At 38.6% G+C, this 13756-nt stretch overlaps 1 protein-coding gene across 4 annotated transcripts in view; it reads right to left on the reverse strand.

Annotated features, from left to right (window-relative positions):
* Positions 1-13756, reverse strand: part of DENND2A (DENN domain containing 2A) — a 67225-nt gene that overhangs the window by 8483 nt on the left and 44986 nt on the right. For 2 of the 4 annotated variants that reach the window (XM_087968500.1, XM_087968498.1), the window contains exons 9-14: positions 13237-13424; positions 11943-12052; positions 10390-10459; positions 9312-9389; positions 7675-7815; positions 6932-7080 (exon numbers count right to left, since the gene is read on the reverse strand). In XM_087968500.1, the coding sequence (XP_087824626.1) occupies positions 6932-7080; positions 7675-7815; positions 9312-9389; positions 10390-10459; positions 11943-12052; positions 13237-13424 (736 nt within the window). Of the gene's footprint in view, positions 1-6931; positions 7081-7674; positions 7816-9311; positions 9390-10389; positions 10460-11938; positions 12053-13236; positions 13425-13756 lie in introns of all 4 variants that reach the window. The other 2 variants (XM_087968501.1, XM_087968499.1) reach the window with 1 other exon arrangement.

Here is a 13756-nt window from a genome sequence, read left to right on the forward strand (position 1 = left end):
ATCAGCTTCAAAGCCCATCTAGTTAACTTCTGAATCATAGTGGCATGAGGCCAAAATGTACATGAGCAGGATCTTCTTCTCTTGCCACTCCTTAGAAGCTGTTCTCTCTCTCTGCCTGCCTGCCTGCCTGCCCGCCCCCCCTCTCTCTCTCTCACACACACACACAAACACACTTTTGATTCTGGAGTCAGAATCCAGTCATCTAAACCAATAGCCACTGACAACCAGCTCTTCCACTGATCTACCACAACCCATCATTTTTCCAAATTGCCCGGATTCTAAAACACCAAGATTGTGCCAATACAAATTCTTCCTGTTGATCAAATTGAAATACTGCTAATCAAAGGGGAATATAAGGAAAAGCATGGACTGTACAGCAAAGTTATAGAAACAGGAGCTGAAGATAAGATAAGATAAGAGATAAGATAAATTTATTGTCATTGTACTCAGAACCTGAGAACAACGAAATAAGGTGCTCTTTCACAACATACAACTGAACAACACCCAAAGACATATACAAATAACAATGCATTTTAACAATGCAAATAACAATGCAAGTCCAATGCATTTTAAATATATCTGGTTGAGAACAGTTGGCATAAAAAGAACTTTGCTGTTTCTATTTGGCAAAATTCATCAGTGTGCAATTAAATAATGGAGCCTTGATGATGATGATGACGATGATTTTCATGATTTTAAAAGAATCTTGTCAGCTGTCTTGTACTTTGAAAAAAATGCATTCAGAAAAATGAATAAATAGACAGGCAGAGAACTAATGCCATCATGGCAGGCTTTCTAGATATGTTTGGATGCAGTTTGGATATGGGTGACATGCAGCCTATGCTCAAATAGAGCCCCCAGGTTAGGAGAGACTTTGGGTCTTTCAGATTTTAGGAAAGGAACAGCCAGAAAACTGTCTTTATGCAAAAGGAGAGTATGTGGTAATGCTATTTTCATAATCAAAACCAACAGTTTTAAAACCCCACCCTCCAAGATAGGCAAGAGGACAAGCCACTCATCACTGTGGGCTCGAAATCTTCTAGAGCATCTGGAAGCTGCATATGTAACTCAAAGAGAGCCATAACCTCATTTGGTTTTTAAGCCAGGTCTTGAATGGATGGAGACGGGAGGAAGAGAAGGAGGAGGGAGATATACTGTGCTGCCTAAAGGAATCATATGGCCAGGAAACCACTTACAGCTGGCTTGAGTTAAGCACCATTAGAGAATGTATGCTGAGCAGGAGGGAAAAGGGGAAGGCTTGGTGAAGGAAGAATATTCCACGCCTGACAACAATTTTTGCAGCTATGTGAGGGAAAACGAAAGAAAAGGAGGAGGAGGAAGAGGAGGAGGACCGAAGCGCTATGCAGCAATTCTGGCTCACTAAGAATCTAAACAAACAAACAAACAAATAAATAAATAAAAATAAAATAAAATATAAAATAAAATAAAACAATTAATAAAGTTTCTATCCCTCATGGTTATAAAAACTAAAATTTATATGGGATGTGTAGTGTTGAATTCTAAACTTATTCCCCCCCCGTCCTTATCTTTCTGGTCTTAACTACACAGAAATGAACATCAGTTATTCTCCATTCCAGAAACCTGCCACCAAAACAGCAAGTCTAACTTGCTTTATCACTCATGTAAATTGTTCATCTAATAATATTTATTTATTAAATTTCCATGCTGCAGTACTACTATTTTACACTTTTGGTTCTCTTGGGATCCTGCCACTGCAAGCTTTCAGAAGCTTGTTAAATATCTTATTTTTAAAATAACAAAAACTAAAAACTTTCAAATAATCCAATAAAAGATTAAATATCACAGCTGTATTAAAGCAATTATTTCAAATTGTTTTGTGGGATATATCCCCATCCAAGTTTATATATACGGTATAATTAATTAAAATATGGAATGACATTAAAACAAAACCACCAAACCCTAAACAAGCTGCTGGCTTCTCTTTGTAAATGACAGTAAAAATTTGTCATTTTCACTCCAGGAAAAAATAAATTCTAAAAAAGAAAAGAAAGAAAATAGAAAGGCATTTTGGCTTCCAGAGTTCTTTTGAATTACCAATTATTGGATTCTTCCTATCTCAATGATAAGCTTTGTGCAAAAGAGTTGAGCGGTTCAAATTAATGTAATAGTTTGGGTTTTTTTTAATGGAAACATGCACATCCAAGTTTTTTTTTAGCTGACAAGATCAATTACTAGCGTTATTATGGGAAAGTGGGGGGGAGGGAGGAAGAAATAAGTTTTTTTCCCCTTTCCACTCTCAAGGTTCATAACAACAGAAAGGATTTTGAGAAGGGAAAGAAAAATAACTAGATATGCACTTTCTGCACGTAGCTTAAATTGGCATCTTTGTTCAGTTGTAGATGAGCTGTTAAAACTTTTTTTTCCTATTCTGCATGCCTTTTAAATAACTTCAAATGTATTCTCTTTGCTTCAAGGGAACTTTTTCCTATTGTTTTGCTTTGGTTGGTATCCTAGGTTTTCACATTGTTTTAAAGTTTTCTATTGTGAAGTTGCCTATAAAATGATCTTATTTGGATCAAAAGGCAACTCAGTAATTTATTTATGAATACATGTGCTTATTAAACCTGGTTTGGGCTTTGTTCAAAAATGCTTCACAACACGTACACTCAAGACTGGCCAAAGCCTCTTCCTTTCACAGAAAGCTACAGAAAGATGGAAGAAACCACATGAACCAAAACTGGCTCAAGACATTTTTCCAAAGTCAATGTTCTCCTTTCCATACTACCCCTCCCTTATAGTTAAAATAAACAACCAATAGAATTGGTTGCCAATTGAAAAGATCCTAAATCCACTACCCCAAATGTAAGCTCACTCCTGAGATGCCTAAAGTATATGTAGTTAGTAAATAGTTCTCTCAGTGAGCAAGTTAGACCTATATGAATATGACCGGCTGGAATAAGACTGTGATAAACCCAAACTCTCCTAAGTTTTTTAAAATCAGCATGCACACATTAAATACCTTCTGTTGAATGACTTGAAACATTCCAAACCATTGAACAATCTCAAACAGCTGCTTCAGGTCTGGTTTTTAACAAAGAAAGTGAGGGAAGAGGGAAACCAAATGAGAAACTACACAGACATTAAATCTCCCTTCAGAAACATAAAATAATCCCCATTTTCCCAAGCGAACTTTATTGTTTATGTATTATACTTGAGGATTTCTCCTTCAGTCCAATTCCAAAACTGTGTAGCATAATACCATTTCACATTTATAAAAGAAGATGAAAATAATACAAAATGCAGAGAAAGGATCCCTATGGCAAGTAGAACCTCTTTTATGATGATTCTGGAGTTATCCTACACTTTCTAAGGATGACCGCAGTTGCCAAATACGATACAGTCAAAGGAAAAAAAGATGAAAAATGCAGAGTGACAGGTTGCAAGAGAAAATGATTTCTCCACCCACTTAATAAAACATGTTTCCGACAAACTAAAGTAGTGACTATGATATCATCACTTGGTTCATATCCAAGTAATAATGATCTGTATAATGGATGATGCGATTTGTATATACAGTATCAGAGTAAACATCTCCTCTTCTGAATTCCAGCTGGAACATGCAAATCTCCATGGCTCTATGAATATAACTCATCCTTTGATTGGCCTTCCAGTTTTTGCTTAAACTTCTCAATGTAGTAAGCTTAACAAAGCTTAATTTGTCAGAAGAAAAACTTGCAATAGAAATATTTCGATTCCAGCACAGAACATATTTTTAAATCTTTCACATGTTAAAAATCAAACATTCCAGTAAGAGAATTTGAGCATATTTTCAAATTTTAGAATCACATACATTAAGATTGAACTTTAATATTCTCCCTAAATAAATAAAATCAAGTTCAGGCCTCAAGTGTACATGTTTTCTTGGAATCACAGAAATAATAATTCCATGGCTGTTAGTTTTCGTGATTGTGCCAAATGTTACACCTATTACTCAAGATCAAGAAAATCCACACAATTACTCTAACTAAAGCTGTATATACTTTACTTGTGTATATTTATTCATTTAAGCCAGGGCTGTCAAACTCCAGGCCTGTGGGCTGGATGCGCTGGCCATGCCTACGTCCATTTTAGTGAAGGGAAAAAAAATTCCGATATGTCACGTGATGCTACCGTGATGACGTGAGTTTGACACTCCGATGTAAGCAAAGTAACTTTTTTTAGCTAGAATGCTGCTGTTTTCACAAACTGAATAATCAAAGTAGCACATTTTCAACTTGCCTTTTAAAGCAGCTCTAACTTTTTTTTTGAGTTCACAAAAAATCTTGTGAAAAAAAAAGCGGGAGCTCTATTGCAGAGAGTTACAATACTTGCGGGAGGTTTAAAGTACTTCCTTCAAATTGTTTTTGAAGTATATATAAAACCCAGATTCTAAACACATTATTTACAATTTTGCAAACACTTCTACTATTTTCTAATCTTAAGACACTTAAAAGCAGGGTAACCTGATACCTTTTAGGTATTTGGAACTTCAGCTCCCACAAACTTGACTAAACAGGCAGCCCTTAATTTACAATCAAAATGTCTGTTGCTAAGCAAGACACTTGTTACGTGAATTTGCCCCATTTTATGACCTTTCTTGCCACAGTTATTAAGTAAATTGCTGCAATTAAGGTTGCAAAAGGTGATCACATGGTCTTGGGGCACTGTAACCATCATAAATATGAGTTAGTTGCATAGTGTCTGAATTTTGATTATGTGACCATGGGGATGTTGCAATGGTCAACACTGAAAAATGGGCATAAGTCACTTTTTTTCAGTACTGCTGTAACTTTGAATGGTCATTAAACGAACTGTTGTAAATCAAGGATTATCTATACTTTTCCACTAGCTAAGAGTTAAAATCCAAAATATCTAGAAGGCAGCAGACTACCTGTCCTCCTATAATTGACTTATAATAGAGATAGTTTATAATAAAAAATATTAAGACTTCAATTCACATTCAATGCAACAGATCTACTATATCCATTTGGTCTGTTCTTGTCTATTTTAAGAAACAACAACACAATGAATGAATGATTTCCCTCCCCCCCTTTTTAGGGGCACCATTCTTTCTCCTAGTCCTGTAGATGCAGCGGGACTTACTGGGAATTGTGAAAACAGGCAGGCTGCTGAAAGTTGAATAAGAATCATTACTCATCTGTTAAATTTTGCCTTTTCTGGTTGGGAGGGGAAAACTTGCTCTCCTCATCCTCCAACTTTTAAAAAATGGATGAGGGCCAGGCACCAGCTGCAGAAAATCTTAAAGAGATCTGGGCCCCCTTTTTCCCAAGGTGTGGGAGGAAGAAGTTTTTGTCCAAATAATTGGTGAGTGAATAACAAAGCCTATCTATTCAGGGGGATCAGAAGGTTTGCAAACTGCCTGCTCACAGAAGAACCCGAAACCTTATAGGCATAAGGACAAAGCACATGGCATAGGTCTGGCATTAAGGGGTATGCAAATATATAGGTACCCTGAGGCTTCGAGGCTAATAGATTTTGGTTGACAAAATGCTGTTAGCCTTCCTAACCCTTTTAACTTTGCCATTTAAGCTTATTAAGGGCCCCAAAACCACCTAAACCTTTGCTTATTTTCACTCAAAGCCCATTGTGAGCATATTTTAATTATTGCAGTGGATATAAGGCTACTAGTAACTAGGAAATTACAGTAAAGGTAGGGAGAGAATACTTATGTGTTCTGTATAGCCATGCAGATTATGTACAACTGACTGGGAACGAATCAAGAATCTGGTTATCTTTGAAGGGCTGAAAACTACAATAATTAGGCTTTAGAACAGAGAATTTTGATTTTGTTTTTTTAAAAAAGTGAAAGCTACTTTCTGCTTATTAACAGATTTCAGTACCATTTATATGTGTTTACTGCTTCAAAATGATGAGAACCCACTTTGAAATAGGGCAGAACACGTAAAACATACACTCAAGTACTTTTAAAGTTACAAATACTTAAGTCACACAAATCCTTAGAACAAAAAAGATGGAAGAGCAATCCTGCAAACACTTCCGTTTAGCTGTTCAGCAGCTGCATCATCTTTATGAACTTTAAAAGTTCAAAATGATATCCATTCCAATGTAAACAACTTAATATAGAAACACTCCTGTTCATCTTAAGTCCTTTTGTTATAAATAATATTAAACCATACATTTTAACACTACCTGGACATGCATTCATCGTGAGTTCCCAAGAGCAACATTTTCCTCCAAATGAACCCAGTAGTATAATCAGATAAAATTAAGACATGGACTTCATGATTTTATGGTACAGGACATGCGGTGTATCTGACTTTAGAAAGCCATGCCTTTTTGTTTATTCATCCAGGCAAAAGAGCAAGCATCTATAACAACATCTAGGTCATAGCTAGAAGTTTTTAACCATGAAACAGAAAGAACACGGAGGCGCAGCTGCTTTTGTTGTCTCCATCCTCTGATATATTCTGCTATTCATATGGGCCTTTTTTTGAGTTATTCAGCTCTGGAGTTCATCCACAAAGGCCAGCTATCATTACGTCTTGCACAAATTTGTCCCCAGGAATCTAGACTGACTGAAGCAGCCACTCCTCACTGTCCCAAAGCGATATCCATAGCTGGAGATCAACCAAGATGAGCCAGACACTCCTATTATTAAGGGATAACTGCATTTTTTTTACATGGAAAGCATTAACTTTTGAAGCCAACTTCAGTGGAAGCCAAGAAAGGAGAAATATACATCACAGATGTCTCAGCTCCAGAACTGTAATTGTGCAGAAGATACATTTCTGCCTTTTGAACCTAGGAAAAGAGACACAGCCACTACTGTAGGATTTAGGCAGCCGTTGAAAACTGGCTTTAAGGACAGATAGGTTGCATAATAGTTTGTCCACCAGGTAAGGCAGAGAAATAGAAGGTAGATAGTTACCTGAGTTTGTCTGCTATAAATATCACCCGTCTCTCCAACAGCAAGGAAGCAAAGACTCTGCTTAAGTGCCGGATGCTAAGTGAGGAGAACAAGGACTCAAAATCAACATGTTCAAGTCTTGAATCAAGTGGTCGACACAGCTCTATAACCTGAAACAAAGAATGCAGGAGATGTGCAAGATGTAAAACCAACTCAAAGTCAGTTCTGACCTGAGCAACCTATAAGCCCTATTATTAAATGTGTAAATAGGGAGACCAAGACTCTGAGAAAACCAATTGCAGGCTTTTCAGACCAATGGGCCACATTTGGAAATTTGTTTTGTAAATTCGCCTTATTGAAAAGCCTCTCCCTCATTTCATCTCTATGTTGAAATCTTCTCCCAGGAAGGTTACAAATGTGCTGATTCCTAATTATGATAGCTACATCCTCCAGTGAATGTCTCCTGCCCATTTACCTTGCCTTTTTTCCTCTGTACAAATCAGACTTGAAAGAAAAACACTATTTTCAATTTTTAAATGTGTCTGCAAGATTCAATTTGTTATGCAGTAAGCCTTCTTTCTTTTCTGGAAAAAAAATCTGCAGAAATCAATTAATCGAAGGACTCAAAGGGAAACATATACATGGGAACTTGCAAGCACGCAAGTTTAGCTACTTTATCTACTTCCGAAGGGTGGATCGATCTAGATCAGTGGCTTTTGTACTCGGCGGACTTCAACTCCCAGAATTCCCTAGCCAAACCTTACTTCTGTTCCAGAACCAGGCAGAAAGTTCTTGATGGAGATAGTCCGACCCAGGGCTGGAAAAGGGGCTTCCATGACACTCCTCATGAGTGGCTGGACCAAGGCAGGAGAGATGCCACGTCTTTTCTCAACCTCATCCAAGATCTGAAGGACAGAGAAGGGAGAAATAGAAGGGAAAAGACCATACTTCAGGGACCTACTCTTTTTGCTCCTCTTGCTCCTCTTTCATTGTTGTCATATCATTGTTTGATGCCACACACAAAAAATCAAGCATCAGAATCCCATTTTCATGGAACAGTTACTGGCGGGAAGGGTCCCTCTTTCATTTAGATGCCTAGTGCTGTTGTTGTGTTACTGCTGCTTCTTCAAGTTAAGTGGATAGATGGCAGGTAGGTATGGGAAAGACAATAGTACGCGTTTCTGTCCAGAAAATGTACCCTCGGGCAATATGTCCCCTTCCCAAACTGCTATTTGAAACTTATTTAGCTATCTAAGGGAAGTAACGAGCAGGTCTGGGAGCCATTTTAAAAATTGGAAATTGTACAAATAAAAAATGAGGAGATTATGATCTCCATCTCTCAGACAATACTTTTCTGATCCAAACTGCCTCTCTTCTCTAGGTCAGGAGTCTCCAACCTTGACAACTTTAAACCTGGCGGACTTCAACTCCCAGAATTCCTCAGCCAGCTGGCTGGGGAATTCTGGAAGTTGAAGTCCGCCAGGCTTAAAGTTGCCAAGGTTGGAGACCCCTGCTCTAAGTGACTATTTTCTTTCTTTCTTTTTTTTCTTTTTTAAATTTAATTTTTATTGCATTTTCCACCAATACAAACCATATTCACAGTTTCCACAGCAGTTTGACATCTACACACATTATTATTTTATAGTTTCTACAATATTTTACACATATCAACCAATAACTGTTATCCCTATGCATAATAATTTATCTATTTGTACTGTATATTTACATATCTACGCACTATTCTTTTAAGGACTTGTCTAGTTAATCTTTACCTTGTTTCTTAGCTCTATTTTCTAACCATTCGTACCATTTATGCCAAATCGAATAATAATTGGAATCCTCCTTTTCTTTCATTTTTAGGGTAAGCATGTCCATTTCCGCACATTCTATAATTTTTTTCTAGGACTAAGTTTTCTGTTGGAATAGTAGGTCTTTTCCACATTTGTGTGCATACACTATCCTGGCTGCTATCAGTATATGTAAAATAATGTATTTTATCTTTTTGGGATAGTGATTTCCAATTATTCCAAATAAGAAGAGTTCTGGTTTGGGTTCTTTCTTTTTTTAAAAAACAAAAACAAAAAACCAAAACCAAACACGGAAGGAAATCCTAATCACGTATCTCTTGTAGTATTTACTTTTCTGTGGCAAAAGAAGAAAAATGCATTTAACATGCTCCAAAGCAGAAACAACTGGCCCTTTTTAAAAGCACTTGGGTGATATTCTTATCTGACAACAGCAAACAACTGTACTGAATTGTCACTCGGGGCCAGGCTTTTCACCCTTGGTTTGAGTCGAACTTCCAGTGGTCAGTATGGACCGGAACTGGCCAGGGAAGGATTTCCTTCCTCCCCCGTCCCTACTCACTTTGGGGACCGTTTGCATGGTCCTTCTCCCTTACCTTCGAGAAGAGGCTGAAACACCCCAAGCGGCTCACAATGCAGTAAACTTCCGGAAGACGTTTCCCTTTCCCACTGGGCTTTCAAGAGAGACAGACACAACACAGATATACATAAACGGACAGTGATGAACAAGAAGAAACCAAAATCACGGTTAACTTTCCATTCCACGCACAAAGCAGTTCTTCCACTCTAACGTATTACCACAGATAGTCCTCAATTTAGGACCACAATTGAGCCCAAAATTTCAATTGCTGCCATTGTTAAGTGAGTCATGCCTCATTTTATGACTTTTTAAAACTACAGTGCTTAAGTGAATCACTACAGTTGTTAAATGAATCTGGCTTCCCCCACTAACTTTGATTATCCAAAGCCAACTGGAAATGTTACAAATGGCGATCATATGACCCCTGGGATAGTGCATTAACTACAGGCCAAATGCCAAGCAACCAAATTTTGATCACATGACCATAGATATGCTACAACAGTCATAAGTATGAAAAACCATCATAAGTCACTCTTTTGAGTGCTGTTGTAACTTCGAACCATCACTAAACGAGTGTTTACAAGTCAAGGATTATCTGTACCGGGGTGTCAAACTCGTGTCATTATGGCATTGTCACGTGACGCATCGCGACTTTTGCCCTCTTTGCTAAACTGGGCATGGCCAGCGTGTGACGCATCTGGCCTGTGGGCCGCGAGTTTGACAGCCCTAATCTGTACACTTCTGAGGCACCTATTTCCTGACTTAGTTATTATCCTTTTGTGCTAGATTGTTTCCCATAATCCTAATCCAAGGCCAATTTCTCTAAAAAGCAACAAATTCCAAAAGATTGACTAAGTTACAAAATAAAATACTGCATTAAAACAAAAACACCATTATTTTTCTTGCTACATGATTTCAGATATTCCATAACAGCAACGCGAAAGAGAAGAAAGCTTGGATTTGGCTACAAAAAGAAAATTATGATTCAGCAACAATAGCCACAAAGTGTGGGTCAAAGCCTTTTCTTCCCTCGCTACAAAGGAGGCCTGTGAGACCATCCTTCTTGATTTCTGAAGACGAAACTAGATAGTTACCAGTATTCTTCTGCAGTATCCGAATCTTCGGCTGCCATCTTCACTCGTCAAGACAAATGAAAATGTCTCACTGAAAAAGAGAAAGTTTTAAAGATACTTTTTTCAATGAAAAGGTCATCTTCAGTTCTAGAAAATACGCATATAGATATTAAAAAGAACGTATGTATTTTTTTAAGTATACATACATCTTTTTCTTTTTTACAAGCCTAAATAGAACAATATAAATTTCTGTGCTGCCCCTATACTTCACAACAAACATGCAGGATATATATGCTATCAGCCTAATTAAGATCTCGAATAGTTGAGATGAAGGAAAATAATTGTCGTTCATTCATCCCTTTGTTTCTTCTAAATAGGATCAAGATAATTACATGGCCCTCTATTTGTAAATGGGTATATTTTGGGTCAAAATAGTGGTTTTTGTTTTAGGGATTCTTTCATTTTTATTATTATTTCTTTATTATGATTACATTCTGCCTTTTTTCCAGGAACTCAAGATTAATTCTACTGTGCATCCCTACAAATTTGCCTTTTCCTACTAGCACTTAGTCACAGCATAAAATTGCCCTGACAACATTATTTTTCTGTCGTTTCACTATGTTATTTATTAAATTTTGATACTGCCCATCTCTGTTTTGGGCATCTCTAGCTGGCTGCTTTTGCTTCCATCTCATTTCCAGGCCATGAATGAGACCAGATTAAGTTGTCCTTATCTGTACCAATGCCAAGCACCCAAATTTTGATCCATGGCCACAGGGCTGCCGCAACAGCCATTACTGCTGCAACAGCCATTACTTTGGGAACTGGGTGTAAGTACCATTTCTGCAGTGCTGCTGTAACTCTGAATGGCCACTTAACGAACCCAGATTTGGGGTGGTGATGGCCAGATGTATTTGTTTTTAAAACTCATACCTTTAAAGTATTTTGGATAACTATATATTAAACACACTTTATGGTATATTTGTATACCCTTGCCTTCTTTTTAGAGCTGAGACATAGTGACTATCCCCAAAACACCTAGCTGGCTTCTGGGCCTAACGTAGGATTAGAACTCATGGTCTCCTGGTTTCTCACTCAATTCCTTTAACCTCTGAACCACTATTCCTTTGTTGGTGGTCATGTGTGCTTTCAAATCAATCTTGACCGCTGGCAACTACATGAACAAGTCCATGCAATTTTCTTGGCAACGTTTAGTTATATGTATGCAATTATAATTATTTAATACTCTAGTTCATTGTACAGATTATAAATAAGGACTACTTTAAAATTACAACTGCTAATTTTGTGGCTAATTCTGTAGCTTTCATGTTCCACCTTGCTTCGGTCAGAGACCAAATAAGAATTGATTGGATGACTGAACAAATGCATTGATTCCCTAAATATTTCCAACCACTAGTTTCGTGTTTATTCTTCAGTTGTTCCTGCTGAAGTCAAAATTGATTTCGACTGTTATCATAAAAAGCAATCTGGTACAAATAAAAGCTAGCATGATGCGTAATGGCAGGTTAGGAGCTGGCAAGAAGGGGTAGAAAGGGGGCCATCCTTCAACGTGCCTGCTAAACTGAGAAACAGGAGTCCAGTCTTTTGCATCAGGGAAGCAAAACTGCGGAATGGCCTTCAGCTGGTCCTCTGCCTCCCTCATGAATTTGAAGGAGCGTTCAAGCTAGCAGAAGAAAGGGAGGAGGAGATGTTTTTAATTATTTAGGTAGAAGTAAAATTGCATGAATTTTTCCCCCTCCCCTCTCCATCTACCTTGCTTCCTTAAATAAATGGAGAAGTGATGACAGAGAATACACATCCGCCTGGAGCAGGGGTGTCAAACTCGATTTCATTGAGGGCTGCTTCAGGGTTGTGCTTGACCTTGGGGGTGGGGGGGGTGCATGGCCAGGATGGGTGTGGCCAGCTCGACAACACTTGTGTCGGCGCCTGTGGTGGCCCGAGCGCCCTGCCAGCGAAAACACGCTCTCGTGCTCTGTTTCAGCTACAATGGCCTCCTGGAACCCTCTGCCAGCGAAAATGGAGCTCAAGAGGGCTGCATGCAGCTCTCCCAAGCTCCATTTTCATTGGCAGAGGCACTGAGAGCTGGTCCTTTGCTGTTTCCAGGGTGGCCCCACGGGCCAGATCTAAGCAGCCTGCAGGCAGGATCCGGCCCCCGGGTATTGAGTCTGACACCACTGGTCTGGAGGGTATTAACATAGCTAGCTCACCTGATCTTTTTCTAACAAATGTACATGTATGTCACTCAGCCCACCAGCCTCCCTCTCCTCTCCCTCCCATTTACAATGAAATCTTGAGAATTCCCTTATCTTGCAGATTTCCTCTATCTTTTAGCTACTTATTACACCAATGCTGATGCCCTTATTTTTAGAATTTCACCCTGTTGAGGGTTATCAACAGACAAAAGCAAATTGTCTCAGATCTGGTAGGGATTGAGCAATATAAAGCCATAGGCTGCATACAGTTCCCAGGGATTGTTCTGATTACAACTGCTTAAATCAGCAGCACAGATTTGCACCAGCCTCAGGAAAGAGACATAAAACCTGTAATTGAAATCCAAAAATAGACTCAGCATTGCTTTAAGAAAGTAGACAGCAAACAAACTTCACCTTAAAACATAGGGATAAATTGGAAAGTTGTAGCCCATTCACTTGCTTCACTGCCCTGTCTTCGGTGACTATCACTCTCCCTAAAAATGTTGTGGAGCCTTGGCTGCCCACCTCTGGGTAGGTCAACCTCCCTAATTATCCAGATGTGCGGAGTTTCAACTTCTAGAATTTTAAGCCAACAGAGCAGAGCAATCCTTCCTTTGCTTGTCTCTGAATAGGCTATCTCCATCGTATGTCCTACCTTTAATGGAAACTGCTGTGTAACTTCAGGGACATATGGCACGCAAGCTTGTTTCTTGTGTAATGACACTACAACAAAATATTCAAAGAGCTGCCTCTCTTGATACTCGATCAGATCTCTCTCCAAGGTGTGATACTTGGGGGCTTGCTTCAGGCGAGATTTTACATGAACAAGGCGTTGACTGTGAGCTACATAAAAGGTAAGCCAACAAAATCAACACAACTGTTTTGGGTGCAGTTCCCCCAGCAATAAGCAGTTCTGTCTTACTTCAAACTACATATTCACCGTGAACTCATCCAGCCTTTCTTAACCTGGTCATCCTCCAGATGTGTGAACATCAACATGAAGCATTCCCAAGGAAGGACCTTGTAGGATGATAATCGTAAGTGCTAAAATCCACCCAACTGAAGGGCACCAAAGTTCAGAAAGGTCAACCTAAATATCCTGGAATTACGTTGTGTTTGTAACCAGGACATCAAAACATTCTGAAATATTATGGAGAAAAAAATCAAGATAAAAA

Source organism: Notechis scutatus, chromosome 6 (assembly GCF_049901735.1).
Source record: "Notechis scutatus isolate UNSWTSFEM ecotype Mainland chromosome 6, rNotScu1.2, whole genome shotgun sequence".
In the NCBI taxonomy this organism is placed as follows: domain Eukaryota; kingdom Metazoa; phylum Chordata; class Lepidosauria; order Squamata; family Elapidae; genus Notechis; species Notechis scutatus.